The sequence below is a fragment of the Poecilia formosa genome, unplaced genomic scaffold, assembly GCF_000485575.1.
Source record: "Poecilia formosa unplaced genomic scaffold, Poecilia_formosa-5.1.2 Scaffold145, whole genome shotgun sequence".
NCBI lineage: Eukaryota > Metazoa > Chordata > Actinopteri > Cyprinodontiformes > Poeciliidae > Poecilia > Poecilia formosa.
This window is the reverse complement of record NW_006800084.1, coordinates 991,973-1,009,857: the sequence shown is the minus strand read 5'-3', so window position 1 is coordinate 1,009,857 and position 17,885 is coordinate 991,973. Positions and strand designations below refer to the sequence as shown.

Sequence of the window (17,885 nt, the reverse complement as noted above, 5' to 3'; positions counted from 1 at the left end):
CTGAACTAACTGCCAAGCATGGCAGAGGTGGCATCATGCTGAGTGGCTCGGTCATTGTATCATGTGAAGGGAATTTAAACTCAAACTTTAACCTCAAATCAACAGCAGGGTGGCTGGAAGACGTCACGGTTTTGGAGCATTTAGAAAAGTAGGAAAAGCTTCAGGAACAAATCTAACATTAAACGTGTTTATGGAATATGCTCAAAAATTCAGTCTGAGCCGGGTAACTAACCAAGTTAAACAAGCTCTTCAGTTTCTCATAAGAAACATCAAAAATCAAGTAAAAAATTATGCCTAAAACTTGTTGATGGCAGCTTGCTAAGAGACAAAGTTCTACTGGGTTGTGTTTGAATATTTGAGTCAGTATGTCTAATTTAAAGGCTGGGTCTTCAAGCTTGTGCATCCACTTCTTGTTTTTTAAAACCACTGAATTTTTATGTTGTATAATCAGCCGTTTATGTATGAAACAAATAATGGTTGAAAATATGTGTGTGTAAACTTTAGACTGGTAGAATCTTCTCACAAAGTGAAGAAACATCTGAATTAACAGGAGCGGATGGCTGCTCTGGAAGCTCAGGTGAAGCAGCTGGGGATGCAGGCTTCCCACGACTGCGAGAAAATCGCAAAAGACCGGACAGCAGCACTGCAGCTTCTACACAAGGTGGGGATAAAGGAGAACTACTCTGACTGATACGAATCCTTAATTCTGCATCAGAAATTAGTAGTTAATTAATAGTCTAAAGGAAATGCATTGGGCTGACATGGTAAGAGCTTATTGGATCCTCCTCCCAGGAGCAAGACACACTGTGCAGCCTTGAGAAGCGGTACCACACCCTGACTGGAGGAAGAAACTTCCCAAAGTCCTCCGGCAGCATGAAAGAGGTGAGCAGGTACATGTGAGACACCAGACCACCAAACCACAGCTCAGCTGGACAACAATTACCTGCCGCACAAGTGGATTGTTTTGTTGACTCGGGTAAACCTTTTGAACAGGAATCGCTTCACATCAGCGAGCCTGACCTTGTTTCTGAGGACGGTCCTCCTCATAGCCCCTGTCCCTCCTCTTCTCACAACCCCTCCCCTGAGCTCTGTCCTGTCAGGCTGCAAGAGGTAACTCTGAGGACGTCCCAGTTTCACAGAAACCCCAGTAACGTCAGGGCATGTTGTGCGTTAACATAATGTTAAAGACAATAACTGGCTTGCAGTGTGTGCTGGAAGGTTTGATTTTCTTTAATGTTTAAGATTTAATTTGTCTCAAAATGTGTGTGTGTGTTTTTTTTTTTTAGGATTTCGGTCCCTTGCAAAAGTATTCATATCCCTTAAACCTTTTTGTCATTTTCAAATAAGTCTTTGGCAAATGAAAATCTTAAAAGTGTGGCTTGCATTTGTATTAGCTCCATGCTGCCCCTAAATAAAGTTCACCTCAAACATCTGGCTGCAGAAGTTAAGAATTACGGCGAACAAATCAGGGATAAAGTTCTGGAGAATAAGCCAGATTTAGGTTAAAATCCCAAAACTTTGAGCACCGTTCAGTTTATCATCTGAAATCTGTTGTATCACAACTCCAGGCTGAGTGAGAAAGACCTGAAAATTAACTGAAGAAGCAGCCAAGAGACACAAGGTGGCAGAAGAAGCAAGTATTATCGATGATGATGAGTGTTATTGATTATTTGAGTTATTCCTCTTGGACCAAAGAGTGTTTAGTTTGTTGTCCATATGGAAGAAAGGCATTTATTTCAACACTGTTTTTGAAAGAAATGCGTAAGGCATCAGGATTACAGTTTGCCACAAGGCATGCAGTGGATCAAAATTATACTTTTTGCTAAATTTAAATGCTATGTTCAGAACTAACGCTGCACATCTTCCTGAATGCTCAATCTCCACAGTGAAGTGCTGTACTGGCAGTATGATGCTGTGGGAAGCTGGTCAGAGCTGAGTGCATAGAAAATGGATGTGGATAAATACTGAGCAATCCTTTAATTGCTGGAAAACACATGGAACAACCCCAAACATGAAGCCAAAGCTGCAATGGAACGACTTTGATCAAACTATTTTCCTGCTTTCTGATTGGTCCACTGTCTAGATTGGATGCTTAAAGGCTCTCCATGCAGTCTGACTGAGAATGACCTATTTTGCAAAGCAATATCAGAAACACAGATACCTCATTGAAGTGAAATATAGTACAACAGCAACAGAAGAGCTGAATGCAAACGCACATGCCACTGCTTATTGATCTCATAGAAGAAATTCCATGTTTTGTTTTATTTTTTTCAATTTTGCTCTATTTTGTGTTGCTCTATCACTACAATCCCAATAAAATAAGTTGATATTTTGATATTTCTATGAATTGCTTAAATCAGTGTTTCTCAACCCTGGTCCTCACCGCTCCCCTGTCCTGGATGTTTTAGGTTTTTCCCTTCTGCTACACATCTGAATTGTATCTCTGGGTGGTTAACAGGCTTCTGCAGTACTTGATGATCATGCAATCATTTGAATCAGCTGTTCTGGAATAGAGGCACATCTAAAACATGCAGAGCAGGGGGGCGCAGAGGACCAGGGTTGAGAAACACTGGCTTAAAAGTTATAAAAACGTTTAAGGGACATGAGTTTTGAGTGACGGCGTAATTTCAAATACAGAGACGGGTTGCATTGTTAAGTTTTGTGAAATCTCTGGGCGCCTGTCAGTGTGGGTCTGTCCTCAGCCCTGTTGTGCCTGTGCTGTGGCTGTTCGTGCAGGAGTATCTCAGGCTGTCTGATGTCTATCGGATGTACGGAGATCCTTATTCCTCCTCCCCCGCTGCTCTCCACTGCCTCTCTCTTACTGTATCTCCAGCTCTGCCGTGCGAGGTATTCTGCATTTCTGCACTTTTCTATGAATTGCCCAATAACGAAAGACCTAAATGTTTGAATAGATGCTCCTTCTGACACTTTTTTCCACACTCTGCTCCCCCTTTTTGTTATGCAAATGTATGCTGCATTTCTCTGTATCCCTGCAAAGGACTACATCACAGTGAGTCAGCTAAGCCAGATCTTTGGGATGCAGAGATCTAGGCCTTCCTCTTCCACCTCTACTCCATCATTCCAACTTGCCTCATCCGAATCCTCCTTCACGTGCCACTCAGCTGCATGTGGTCCTTCCTCCTTTCTTTCTGCACAGGTTTGTTCCTTCTAGAAGCGTATTTGTCACTGCTCTCCATTCTTTCTCACAGCTGAATGTTGTCTAAATATCTTCTTTTTTTTGAGCTGTTGCACTGTGGTTTGCTTTTCTTAATCTTTGGCTGGATGCTTGTGATCACCTCAGAGCCATGCTGAGCTGAGCAGGAATGCAATGACTCCCATTAATCTTGAGCGCTGGTACCAGGACATCATGGCTGCTGGAGACTCTCAGTCATGTCCTCCACCGCTGCCTGCAAAGTCTTTTTCCTCACGCAGACATGGGCAGGTAAATTCACTTACTCACTAAGCAGGACGAGCTCCTCATTTGCTCCTAGAAATGTGGTTCTTAATCAGAAACGCAGCTTGGATTTGCAGCAGGTTATCTTTTTACACATGATTGTTTGAGAGATAAACAAGAAGTAAAATTATACATTCATGCACAAATCAATGTTTGCCACTGGAAAATGAAGTGCAGTATTGAAGCTAAGTGTAGAAATTGAAGCCAACAGGGAATCAGGAACTTTTTCCACTGTCTTCTGTTGAGTTTCACAGTCAGAATTTGGATTTTTGACACTAGGCCACTATGGGAATGCATAAGTCTTATTGCATCACTGTTTTACAATCTCTGTCGGTATGGAGGCTGTTGGACAACTCAATATTTACCAAAGCTGCACCTGTTGAAAAGGTTGGAGGACCACCGATGTTTGAAGCCCTCTAGTGGTTAAAAATGTAATTACACAATCACTTTTGGTGCTGCTTGTCATTTAAGAGTAAGTTTACAGCTCTGGAAAAGATTGAGACCACTTAAAATTATCAGTTTCTCTGATTTTACTCTTTATGTTTGAGTAAAATGAACATTGTTCTTTTTTTTTTTCTATGAACTACTGACAACATGTCCCTGAAATTCCAAGCAGAAATTTAGCATTTAAACGAGAAACGGTCAAAATAACAAAAAAGATGCAGCGCTTCCAGAACCCAAATAATGCAAAGAAAACAAGTTCGTATTCATTCACAACAAAACTAATGTTTTAACTCGGGAAGAGTTCAGAAATCATTGTTTGGTGGAATAACAATAAGGTTTTCAATGAGGTTCGGTGCAGTGGACCCTTCATTTTTTTCCAGAGTTGCATTTCTCCACCTGTAAACCAAAAGTGGGATGGGCAAACAAAACAAAAACGATTAACACCCAACACAGAAACATGTTTTGTTTTTTCCCTCTAAGATGTTAAAGTCTAAATCGGATGGTGAGGTTGGACAGGGACCATCGCCTGCTCAGATCTGCAGCACTGCACTCCTCTCTCTCTCCAGCGGCGTCATGCATGACAGAAATGCCACCACGACGGTCAGTTTCATGCCTCTAAACTCTCATCAGGCCTCAACAGCCGTTCACAGCGTGATGCCGTCTTCTGTCTTTCATGGGGCTTACAGTTGATGCTGAGAGAGAAAAACCTGTTAGACATGGACTCCAGGAAGCAAACAGCTCTGCAGTGCAAAGGTACGTGACTCCCTCTTTCAATTGCCAGCCTGAACCACACAGTTTGTGCCGAAGAAGAAATATAGATTCATTACAACCACCCGCAGCGCAAAGCTATGTGGCTGCATCGGCTTTATTGCTTTCATACGTCACACTGCTGGTGTAGAAACGGGGTTGGAAAAAGTACAGATTTATCAGCAAGAACGTTACAACCAACTGCTTAATTTAGTGGAGGCCCTCCTTATGCTGCTATAAAAGCTGTTGTATGTCAGAGTTTAGATGGCGGCTCTGTGGGTGACTGAACCACAGCGCATTAAATGCATACGAGCAAAGAAAAACGTAAAGGGATCAAGGCTTTTACTCTGTCAGGCGATTTAAGGTTTTGGCTGAAAAGTGTATTATCACACTCACTACTAATAAAAATCAATCAGTTTTTATTTTGGGAATATTTTTCTTATGTATAAAAGGGAACAAACAAGGCAAAGAGATGAAAAATAGAAATGAAAAGCACAGAAACGGATCGTTAAAAGAAATGATGAAACAAAATGGTATTAAGACAAGAATCTAAATGTTGCAACTGAGATGAAAAATAAAAAGAATAAATAAAAATAAATTGACTATCCTTCTGTATTTTCATTGGTTCATACATAAAGGTAATTTAGGAAGATAATTTAACCTAATGGTCCTGTTTATGGTCTGCAGGAGTACCCAGAGAGAACCTGCATGCACATGGGAAGAGAGAATATATTTATTTTCTTTGTATTTAACTAAAACTGTGAAGCATGTTAATGGATTTAGGAAATGCATAACAATTAGGGAGAACGCCCGAAAAATTTAAATCCAGGACTTTCTTACAACGGCGTTAAAAATGGCAGCAATAAAGATAAATGATTAAAAATGTTCTATTTAATAATTTTTTATTCAGAAAGTATCTCTAATTCTAAAATTACTTAAAATCAATACTTTGTCAAACTAAAACTGAAGTGTACTGACATGTGTTGCGTTCTTGCCACCAGAGGGCGCTGTAGGCTATAATAACTAACTCCATTTCCCCGTGTACCCCCACAGATCCATCTCCGACGGTCCATCACTCAATCCTGCACCACCAGCCGCCACCGAGCGGCACCCAGGCGTACGACACCCTGAGCCTGGAGAGCTCCGACAGCTTGGAGACCAGCGTCTCCACTGGCAACTCCGCCTGTACTCCGGAAAGGTGAGAGACTGCCCTGTTTCCATGGGAACACCCAAGTCTGCCCTCTCTGTTTGAAGAAAAGGTCACTAGGCTTTGTTCCTGTCACAGCGGGCTTTGTTACACGCCTTTTTGCTCACGTGACGGTGCTGGCTGTTGCCATGCCAAACCCATTCAAGTTTCTGGAGTTAAGTTTCCGCCGCGGCGCTAATGAAGAGTCGGCGTCTTGCTCTCGCTCTCCCGCTGTTCTGATTCCAGGCGTGTTTGTTTACCTTTTTTCGCCTCTCCCCCCCCTCTCCGGCCCCCTCTTCTCATCCGAAGCCTTGTCGTATCCGTGTAATCAATGCAAACTTCCCCTGTGTGACTTGTAGCGCCTGTGGGTTGGAGGCCCAGAGGATAGAGGAGATGGAGAAGATGTTGAAGGAGGCGCAGCAGGAGAAAGCCAGGCTGATTGAGAACAGAGTGAGTTCCCCACGCTACAGCTGGAGGGCTTTCACGTAAAATCAACACATTGCATCTCAGTCTGCCGTCTGACAAGCACACAAACATGAAAACACAATCATTTGTCATCAGTATTTAGTCGTTTTTACAAGTTTTTTTTTGTTCAATTTATAACTGATGTTTCATGATGGAGATATTATCATATGAGTGGAAGAAAATTAATTTAAATCATTAAGTACTAATAGGAACAAAACTGAAGTAATGGTAAAAACTATTTGATAAAAATCACAGTACTTAAGCGTAGTCGAAATGCGACTCGGAGATGTTTGAGGAAAATCTCCTGTTTTTACTTCTTCAATAGATTAAAATCTACCTGAGACGTCAAGGCGAACAGAAGACTTTCTGAAATAAAGTTATAAAATATTTTTTCAGTTTTTTTTAATGCTGAAATAAAGCAGACCTCTGAGTAAGTATCTGAAAGCTGCAAAGGAACATTTTACGTCAGCAAAGCTTCCCCTTTTCCACACACAGACTAAAGGGATAGGTTTTACAAAACCCTGGATTGGGACTTGAACTCTCAGGTGCATCCTCTGACAGTCGTCTGCTTTGTATCGCAATATTTGCCTGCCATTAACATATATTCCCGTCTCGCTCTTATCGTCTCTCCCCCTCGGTCTGCTCTCCACGCTCTCTTCTCCCAGGAGAGGGAGGTGCAGGCTCGGCGGCAGATGTTGGAGGAGGAGCGGAGGCGGCGAGAGGAGGCCGAGAGGAGGCTTCAGGACGAGTCGGCCCACAGGCGGAGGCTGGTGGAGGAGGAGGTGAAGATGAGAGAGAAGCACTTCTCCCAGGTCAGTGGAGCGGTGGGGAGAGAAGAGGGAGGCGACGGAGGGGTAGGAGAGGCTTGAAGGGGAAAGGATGAGAGGCGAGGCAATACAGGGAGGAAGATCAAAGATTGTCAAAGAAAGGAGAAGGACCGAGGGGAGGGGAGAGAGAGAGAGGGAAAGACAAAAAGAAATGAGGAGGGGTAGGGTGGAAAATAATGGATACAAATAACATACACTGGGCTTTAATCGGGACTCTGTTTACCAGCAGTAATTATGGAAAAATCAAACATAAAGATGCCAACATGAGCGTTTCCACGCTACTCTCCAAAACTATTGGCAAGCCTTTATAAAAGTGAACAAAAAGCCTTAAAACTAACAAATATGAATATATCTCAGTAGCATAATTCAGTTTGTCATAGTAGAAACACTTTCACTTCTACAATGAAAAGTTTGCTTTGCTGTCTGCGAGGAAGCCACTTGAAACGGTTAAAAATAAAGTCTGCAAGCTGTTGGAGAACCGCACCATCTCGTTGAAACCGTGTTTGTCCACCAGCCATCAGATGCTGCGGCGTCTGCATTCGAAAGCGACACCAGGCCTGTCACAATAAACAATAAATCAATTTAACTGCATGATAGATTAACAGAAACTCAATAATTTTCATTTGCCTGATTTATTGTTTTTCTCTTTTTACCAAAAACAAAATGATAAAAATCTTCAGTCTGGTGTTTTGGTTTCAATTATCCCTTTTTTAAATAATTCTTATTATCCTGTGTTTGCACCCTACGACTTTATCCAAAAACACGCGGTCCCTCAGCGCGTTTTCATGAAAGTCCACAGTTATGTCTCTGCTGGTGCTGCATTTCCACAAAACACAACTGCAGTACTGTTGGAGATTGATCTGGCTGATCTTCCTTAACCCTAGGATGGGGAAACGCACATTGATTTGTTGTTTTAATTATGAGATTGCTGTTTCCTGCAGCAAAGGAGAGGTTTACAAAAGCAGACAGTGTGGAGGTGTAAAACCGATCCAGAGTACAACTTCATCTAGCAAACATCCATTTTTTTTGTTTTTTTTACATTTGTCTCCATTACTGAAATGTATTTAAATGAATGACAATATGAAATTAAACCTGCAGCCAACAGTAAGACGGCTTTTTCTGCTTAAACACCATTTAGTATCTTTTCATAGGTTAGTAAGAAACGTGTGGCGTTTTCCTGTCGCAGGCCCGTCCAATGACTCGCTACCTGCCAAACCGTAAGGAGGAGTTCGACCTGCGCGCCCACGTGGAGTCGTGTGGCCACTGCATCGACACCTGCCCCTTCGTCATCCTCACTGAGAAAATGTGCAAAGGCCACCTGGTGAAGATGGGAGGCAAGATCAAATCGTGGAAGAAACGCTGGTTCGTTTTTGACCGTCTGAAGAGGAACTTCTGCTATTACGTCGGTGAGGACGAGTTGGGCCAGATTTGTGTGAATATTGATTATTATAAACATGAGTAAATATATTTATGCAGTCCTTTGCATGAATGTACCCACCCCTAAAAACCTTTCAACATTTTGTCCCATTATAATCACCAAATTCAACATATTTTATGAGGACAGAGGACACATTAAATATGTTTTATAGGGGGGAAAAATTTGTTTTTCATCTCAAACTCAGCTATTCCATCAGCTGGTGAAGTTAGACAAACACTCAAGGTATTATTTTAAAAGTAGAGTTTTTGAGCAATTACAGGGAAAATAAATTATCAGGCATAATTTAAATGCTTCAAGTGCATAAGCACAAGAACAGGGTCACGCATATCTGTTCTCCTTTGTTTATGATGCTGAATTACATTATTATTTGTGTCCCAGCGCAGAAGGTGATGTGTTAACATCAGTTTTTAGTGTGGAGTTCAGGTGAAGACGTAAATCGGGATAAAACCCGTTTTAGAGAGCAGACATTTGCTTTCTGTGTTAATTCCACAAGTTAAACTCGAAACATGCTCAGATAAATCAAAGGTTGTCCATATTCTGGCAGATTTAGGTTCATAGTAATCTTTTAATTTAACCAACTTGTTTCTTCTGATTTAAGTAATACTGTGTCACCAAACTAGGAGAGCACCAATAAAACGACCCAGATTTCTTTAGTTTTTGGCCTGTTTACATGTGAAACCGGTTTTGGGCATAATCTTCCATGAAAATCAGCCACTGTTCGGTTTCAGAGAGGGTCTGACTGACAGACCCGTCCAACAGTCACCTCACTTTTTCCATCCTAGCAACTTTTAGTCAAAAAAAAAAAAAAGATTAGGGTGATGGCAACAAGGCCATCCAACATTCATGACCCTGATTTCATCACCAAAGATAAAATACCAGTGAAAACTCGTGAAATCGATGCAATTAAGATACTGATTTGTGTCTGTGTTCTTTTTTTTTTTTTTTTTTTTTTTTTTTAGATGTGTCTCTTTTTTTTTTCTGATATACTTTTTTTTTTTGTGTGGATTTTTTTTTACCTGTGTCTGTGCGGGGGTGTGTGTATTTTTTTGGTTTTTTGTCTCGCGCCCCTGTTGTGCCCCGCGCGGCGTTTTTTTTTTTTTGTCTGCTTTGTCTGAAACCACACCTGATTTGCAGAATTCTAGCACAACGAAGGAGGGATTTTTGTGTTGAATTTGTATTGAAAACCCTGGTAATACACATTTTATTTCACTTTTCATGCTATTTTTGTGTATTTTTAATAAAATTGCCTGAAAAATTTCAACCACTGCTTAAAATAAGTGTGCCACATTCTGAGACAAGAAAAAATGAAGCTGGCCACAGTGGAAGTGCAAAGAAGTTGCATAAGATCTGCTAAGCATCATTTGAAGGCAGCAGTGATGTTCATGTCAAACACCATCGATTGAGAGAATCTGGCAGCAAACATTCTTAGTTTGATGTGCATAAATCGCCTCATTTGTAATAAAAAAAAAGTGTTTACAAAGTTTTTAAATTGCACGTCTGTGTGTTAGGTAACGCTGCTTTCCAAAATCATTAAAAATCCTTCTGCTTTCAAGGACTAAACATTTCAGCTTCCGTTGAATCCAGTGTTTTGCTTTCTGCATTAACCGGACTCACTAAAATTACTGATGTTGGATTTCATTTTACACACCGTTTCAGTTCGTTCCTGGTCATTTGCGTTGATTTAACCTGTGGGCTTCTCCCGTTCTGTTCACCACAAAACAGCGCTGCTTGTCCTCTGCACTTTGCTCTAACGTTAGACATTTTCTCAATTAAAAAAGTGGAGTTTTATTCTCCGCCGCCCTTTATCATTTTAAAACGAAGTCAGGCTGCTGCAGTTTGTTCTTCACGTCCATCAGAATCTGGCACAAAAGCGGTTTTCTGAATAATTCACAAACATGATATGAAGCATTATTTTACAATCAATTTCAAAACAGAATCCAAGCACATTTCCATCCCTGACACCGCTGCTCCTTTCGCTGCTCTCTCCATTCACTCGCCTAGCCTTTTCACCCGCTCACTCCTGACGAAGATGATGGTGATGACGGTGATGAAACAAGATGCAATAGTTTCTCTGGATGTGTTTTTCTCAGGGTGGAGGCTAGCTCCTGGCTTGTTCGTGACTAATAAAACGAAACTCGCATTTCAAAAACATTTATCTCATTACTAAGCAGATTTGACTTATGAAGAGGGGAAAGTGGGAACAAAGTGTGGAAGGCATCTCAAAAGACCGCCGCTAATTGTTGGAGGATGTTTCCATCTCCGTTCTTTTGAGGAGAGTCAAAGGGACGACTCCCGATTGTTTGGACGAGACGGTTCAGAAAATCTGTAGGCTGAATTTCTCTGAAGAAATTTCACTTCAGGTTTAAAAGCCCAGAAAACCACAGAAGCCCTTCAGCTCAGTGACAACAAGTAACGAACTTCGACGTCAGGCTTCGCTGCAACACGACTCCCCAAACTCTTTGGCGTGGAGCGACTGTGTGTGAAAGAACAACTGAGACCAGACGTCTGACAGAACCTCTGACCTGCTCTAAGCTCATTCTTTTCAACAAAAAACAAAACATCAAATGTGGTACAAAAAAGTTGAGTTTCTTCTTAACACTTATGCCAATTTTCACCCTCCCCATCAGCAAAAAGGCACCAACAGAGAGAGAGAGAGGGAGGGGAAAGAAAGGCAGACGATCCAGAAAGCACAACTGAAGAAAACAAGTCAGACTAATAGGATGGCAAAGACTTGAGGCATAGCTGGAAATAGACTCACACTTCTAATTAACTTTTGCTCTGATACACTTCTGCTCATACCTATTCATGGATCAGACGCTGCTGGGGAAAAGACCTTTTATCCCTCATTTCTGTTTTTGTGTCCGTTCTTGCCGTCTTTAATTTGAGTTTCGGTTCATCTTTCTGCTTATTCGCAGCAAAGCCTGAAAGTCCTCAAACCCCAAATTATTTTCACTCAAACCAGAAGCAACATCTGCCTGATTAAAACCTGTTCAAATTATTTTAAAATGCACAAACAAAAAAACAAGTAAAAGCAACAGAAAAAAAAAATATTCTGTCCACTTATAGTTAAATTAAAACCTTATTAGTTTTCTTACCCCTCATTTATATTTCTATTTGTGTTATTTTTCATAAAGCCGTATGGGTTTTTTTTTTTATTTTTATTTTTTAAAGTAGAGATTAAGGCGTTTGTAATATTTTCTACCGTTCTCAGCAGGTAAAAAGAAACACTTTCCTGTCCTCCTCTTATCATAACACGGTTTCCTCTCGTCGCCCGCTGATTCTCCTGTTTGGAGTTCGGTCTGGCAGAGCTCTTGCATCAGTGCAACAAGATGTAATGTAATGTAACTTAATATATTTATTTTTTCTTTTTCTCGTCTCAGACAAGCACGAGACCAAGCTGAAAGGGCTCATTTACTTCCAGGCCATTGAAGAGGTTTACTATGATCACCTGCGCAGCGCCGCCAAGGTAAACGCTCCTCTGTCATCAATACTTTTCTAAATTCAGACGTTTTGCCTGAATTTTATTTCTTTACAAATTCAACGGTTTGTGAGAAATTGGATAGATGAAAAAAAAAAAATGTTGGTGTCCTTTTTAAGCAGATGAAATCTTTAAGCTTCAGATTTGTTTGATTTTAACCAATTCTTTTTGAGTCAAATTGTACAAATAATTAGACAAAGAGAAAACCTTTTAGGACAAAAATGTCATGAAAGTTGTGTGAAATATGTCACTTTAAGGATTATTTGTTTTAACAAAATTGCTGGTTGAACAAATATCGTCATCCTTAACCGTACTATGAAAACAATCTGGACTTTGACTGGATCCGGTTCGATGAGATCCAGGCTGGTGAGATTTTCAGCAGCAAACGCTGCAACTGGTGGGAAAATGGAGGCTGAATACAGAGGAGGATCCGTGATGCTACGGGCCAGTTTGTTAGACTGCATTTCACTAGAAACTCTTTAAAATGACAAAACCACCTTTGTTAATTTACAAATATTTGGTGGCCAGGTTGACCTTTTAGTAGATTAATGATTCACCAAACAAAATCACTCTTCTTCCATTTCAGTCCCCAGACAGAAGCCCTAAATCAGAACGAATTCAGGACTTAATTAATGGTCGAATATCTATTTTAAACAATGTAGGAAATTTATCACTGTTGGATTTTTTTTTTTTTTTAACTTCTACTGAATAAATTCATGCAGCATAAAGGTTGGAATTTAAAAAAGAAAAAATCAAATGAGAGAAGAATTATTTACAGATCTTCACCAGGGATGCCAATACACATTCTGGATATTAATGAAAAACAGTCTTTGTGCGTTTTAGTAAAATAAAATCTCCTCTTGTTGTGACCCAGAGTCCAAATCCAGCTCTGACCTTCTGTGTGAAAACTCACGACCGGCTTTACTACATGGTGGCCCCGTCTGCGGAGGCCATGAGGATCTGGATGGACGTCATAGTAACGGGCGCGGAGGGCTACACGCAGTTCATGAGCTGAGAGACGGACGCTAGGAGGAGGAGGAGGATGATCACGAGAGGAGAAAAGGAAGCAAGTGGACGTCGGCACGCTGACCTGCTTCCTGCCGGAGCTGACGGGAATGGAGTTAACGTCCGGAGCGCAGGAACGTCTGAGGAGAAGAAATAACTTCACGACGCCGTAAACTGAACGAAGGCTCGGTCCTGACAGAGGCGCGTTTTAACGACATGAAGTCGCTTCTGAATGTGCTTTAAACGATTTCAGGTGGAACAATTTTCAAGATTTCTTAATTTTTTTTAAACATCAAATTGTTTACACCTCTAAAGATAATGTAAGCATGCAGTGTTATCCCTGTAGCCTTTTTATATATTTTAACATTTTATCCAGATGCAGAAAATATTTAATATTTGCAACACTAAGCTCACTAGAAACATTTCAGCCCAACAATGTATGTTACAAAGTAAAATGTAACTTTGCTTGGTGCCAAATACAAATATATTTGGCACCAAGTGCCAAATATATTTGGCACTTGTGCCAAATAAACGATTTTTACATGATTTTTTTGTTAATATCTGTATTTATATTTTGCTCCAAAAGCTATTCATCCAGGTACATAACAGAGCGATACATTTGTACTTTATATAAAAATCTCAAATACTTCTCATAAAATTTAAATGAAAAGCAACATTTACAGTGCTATTAAGATATTCTAAAATATGCATTAAATATAAATAAAAATATATATAGCAGATGTTTTTGTTCTGTGTTTTTAATGACATGTTGGTGTTTTTCTTTCTTTTTTTTTTTTTTTTAATTTAGCATTTTGTCCTGGCAGCTCAGGAAACTGGTGTCAAGGCAGAAAAAATTTTATTCCTCCTATTAACTTTATTAAATTGATGCCATGAAATCTGATTACATTATTATTACATTTGCACATAATGTCAGGATAGCCTTAATCCCTTCATACATGAAATTATCACTTGTGAAAGGATTTTTTTTTATTGGCTAAGACTATACTTTATTTGCTGTTATTCGATGATCTGAATCATTTAAAAGTGACAAAATCACTTTTTACATTTCAGGTTTCCACTTTGAGTGGAGGATTGACAGAGGGCAGGGAAATGAAAACAATAATAAAAAAAAAAATAAAAAAAAGGCACAGCAGTAAAATAATTTAAATAAAAGCAAAGCGTCTCTGTCCCTGCGGCCGTACCGGCAGCAAACGGGATACGTTGGTTAAACTGAACAAAGTTACAGCCATGTTCTTCCCCTCTTAATTGGAAGCGACACAAACAAGTCATTAATTACGAGCTTTCTGTAAATATCCTCACTCGCTCTAATGAGCTGCTAACTTTCACAAAGGTGTTCCCTTTAAATCCTGTTTACATAATATTCAGGTGGTGTGTTGTATTAATTGGCTCGTTAACTTTTATTTTATTTATATACTAGGTGGAGCAGATCAACTCGAGTCAGACCAAAATGTTTTTTTTATTTTTTTTTATCTGGTAGCCTAATTAACTACATGACTTGTCTGCAGTAGGTGAGCTACATAAAAATAATGAAAAGAGAAAATGAAATTACATGCAACATGCATGATTCAACATGGAGAAATCTGAACCCCACACATGCAGCACAACATACTTCTTATCTCCTCATGAAGTGAGCCTCCTTCTCCTGCACCTATTTCACATCCCATCCACCATAGATTAGAAAAAAGAAAAGCGAATGAGGAGCTTTGATAATGATAACATTTGACTGGACTGTATGATTAATTCACCTGCAGTAATCGGAGGAATATTTAGCAGATGTGTAGTTAATCGTGAAAACACACCTTGCTCCTGACAGATAGCAATTAGATTCAGCACTTCAAATGTTAATCCCCTATTCCCTGAGTCGAAGTGAAAACATGTTGTGTAATATTTATGAAAATGAGCCGCTGTCCTTTTTGAGATACGTGCAGGTGAGAAGAGAGACAGTCTGCGACCTTATGAAGATTTGCATGCCTCTGACCTTGGGGGAGATTTCCACACATCAGTGTGTCTGAGCCTCCAGAGCACCCGGCCGCATAGTAAACAGATCTTTTAAGAGGGCAATGTGAGCTCATTACCGTGGCGACGAGCGTGAGTGACACCTCGCCTTATTGTTGGCGAAATATTAATGAGCCCAGGGTGATCTCTACTTTCTTTCATAGGAGTAGACCAGGCCTTCGCCACCCCCCTGGCCTTCCAGTTCAAATGAGATGGGCTGCAAATCAGCGCCGCTCTCATCTGAGTTTGTCAGCATTAATGGGAGAAATTAGGCTTGTCTAAAAACAACCCTTAAAAATTCCTGATGAAATGGAGACGTCCTGCCAGCTCAGGCAGAAAGTTTACAGCGGTTCCCTGTCAAAGGCACCGCCTTCACAGCGGGCGCTCCCGATTCATAAGCTTTCAAATCCACATGCGAGTTCAGATTAATTTAGGAGATTAAAGAAGGAAGATTTCTGATGCCCATCCCTAAACACGCCTTCTGTTTACCGAGACACACACGCAGACGTCGCGCATCAAAGCAGGTTTCATTTGAAATGGCAGAACCTGCCTCCTGTGTTACGTAGATCACTCATTGTAATGAACGGAAACAGATGAGATTATAACACAGTACTTGGTCATTTAATCAGTATTTTTTGGTTTTATGTCAAAAACGCCACAATACTTGATGAAAAATATTTTGTAACACTTTATTTGAAGGGGTGTGCATAAGACTGACATGATACTGTCATAAACATGCCATAACACCTGTTATAAACATGAAGGAGTCTTTATGAATGTCTGACTGTTGTCATGAAGTTTTAACGTAAAGTTGTACTAAAACGTGCATTAAAAGTGCAGTAAAATTGTCAACTTTGCACTAAAAGTTTCATTATTTACCGATTGACATTTCATGACATCAGTCATAAACATTCATAAAGACTCCTTCATGTTTATAACAGGTGTTATTCCATGTTTATGACAGTGTCATGTCAGTCAAAGTGTTACTAAATATTCTAACGGGGCGAAATAAATGACAAGAATAAAAACAGCAAAGGCATGAACAGCATAAATGAAACCACCTGCTGAACATTATTAATTTTATATGTCACAATAAAAAAATGACTCTACTTTGGATAAGTTTTCTTGAACTTTTGTCATTTTAAAACTGAAAACTTCAGTCTGTTTTAGTGATGTTTTGTGTGACACACCAACACAATGTAGTTACCAAATAGAGAAGCTGATGTTTCAGATCAATCCTTGAGAGACACTATCCTGCAGATTTTAGATTCATCCCGGCTCCAACGCACCTAAATTAAATAAATGACTCATCTGGAGCTGAATTACACGAGGAAGTTCATCCATTTCATAGATGTTGCAAAACTAACACTACAAAAAGAGTGTTGCTTCTCTTGAATTGTGGAATTAAATCAATAAAAATACAAAGCCACATTAGTTTTCTCCTTTCTCTTAAAGGACAAAAGTGAATGCATTGAAAATGTTGCTGACCCTTTAGAAGAGGTAGGAACAATATTGCATGTTGCACTTGTTAAACCTCATGTTGGATCTATTTGCAGCACAGCGCAGCAGCATGTGTTCGATGAAAAACTCTCCCTGAAAGTATCCAGTTACAGTGCACAAAAACTGTAAAAACACAAAACAAAGCTGCAACCTGAAGTGAAGTTATTTATTACCTGAAGTGTAATAAATAACTCAAAGAACACAGATTTTCATCACTGGAATGATTTTTTTGTTTGTCTCAAGCTGCCATGAAACTATCTTGCACATCAGCTGTAAAGCTCAAAGGTGACAGACGATGAGCCTCTGGGGTTTTGTACCACTGAATCACACTCTGAGTGCTGTAAATAACCTGGTGGACCTTCTGGGACTTAGTGCCACACTAACTTTATTTCTTGAACTATTGTTCTTTTCTTTTTCATCTTATTTGCCATTTTCCAAAAACAAAACAAAAAATTAAATGTGTATCGTGATATCAACCGTCACTTTCAGGAGATTGTGCCAGATCAACAAATCTTTGAAGTTCGAGTTCATAAAAGCAAGTGATATCCTGTGGGATCTCAAAGCAGGACTTAATAGTTTTTTTGTTTTTGTTTTTTTTGTGTTTTTACATCACACACCTCTAATTTACCGTCACGTCCTCGAGGATCAGTACATAAGCACAACCCCGCGAGTCACCGCTTTCGTCATGGTTCGATACCAAAGCAGGTTAGTCTTGTTTTAAAATTCATGAAGGAAATTAAATTGTTACCTTGTCGAGAATTGATTAACTGTTTTCATGCCAAACGCACAAACACCCAAGCAGTCACTCGACTGAACACAAGCAGCAACATCCGCAAATCCCCTCTGAGGGGGCTTCCATTCACAAGTGGTAACTGCACTACATGTTTTCCTCATGTGTTCAAAGAGGGGCAAAAGTTGAGGACAATAAATTCTGAGAGAGATGATGATGAAACGATGCTGTAACCCTCACTAACGTGCCATACATGCACTTGGCATGCAAGCGTAGACTTTTCCAACTTCTCGGCTCATGCACAATATTCAATTAGCCCGGGCATCAGTTATGGAAGAGTTATGTTCAAGTATCTTAAACACATCCGAGGATCAGTTTGATCTGATGTTGTTCGCTTTGTCCAAGCTGGTTTTGTTGACTTTGTTGAGTTGTGAAGTTTGTGTGACTTGAAAAATCTGTTTTCCATCCTGCAAGCCCTACAGATGTTCTAAGCATGTGTCCACCTAAATATGAAACAAAAAAATAAACAAATTGTTCTTCAAGGTGACAACGGAGAAAAGCAGCGATCCTGTCATGAGCAGCACCTTGGCTATCT

General features: G+C 40.0%; 1 protein-coding gene across 7 annotated transcripts in view; it reads left to right on the top strand.

Moving 5' to 3' along the window:
• Positions 1-13,784, top strand: part of phldb1a (pleckstrin homology-like domain, family B, member 1a) — a 34,838-nt gene extending 21,054 nt beyond the window's left edge. For 4 of the 7 annotated variants that reach the window (XM_007563197.2, XM_016677013.1, XM_007563196.2 and 1 more), the window contains 14 exons: positions 551-661; positions 793-882; positions 994-1,110; positions 2,737-2,847; positions 2,999-3,157; positions 3,302-3,442; positions 4,379-4,498; positions 4,585-4,651; positions 5,699-5,843; positions 6,191-6,281; positions 6,962-7,108; positions 8,310-8,529; positions 11,942-12,027; positions 12,914-13,784. In XM_007563197.2, coding sequence (XP_007563259.1) covers positions 551-661; positions 793-882; positions 994-1,110; positions 2,737-2,847; positions 2,999-3,157; positions 3,302-3,442; positions 4,379-4,498; positions 4,585-4,651; positions 5,699-5,843; positions 6,191-6,281; positions 6,962-7,108; positions 8,310-8,529; positions 11,942-12,027; positions 12,914-13,054 — 1,746 coding nt within the window. In that variant the 3' untranslated portion in view covers positions 13,055-13,784. The remainder of the gene's footprint in view (positions 1-550; positions 662-792; positions 883-993; positions 1,111-2,736; positions 2,848-2,998; positions 3,158-3,301; positions 3,443-4,378; positions 4,499-4,584; positions 4,652-5,698; positions 5,844-6,190; positions 6,282-6,961; positions 7,109-8,309; positions 8,530-11,941; positions 12,028-12,913) is intronic. The other 3 variants (XM_016677014.1, XM_007563199.2, XM_016677015.1) reach the window with 3 other exon arrangements.
• The last annotated feature ends 4,101 nt before the right edge of the window (positions 13,785-17,885 follow it).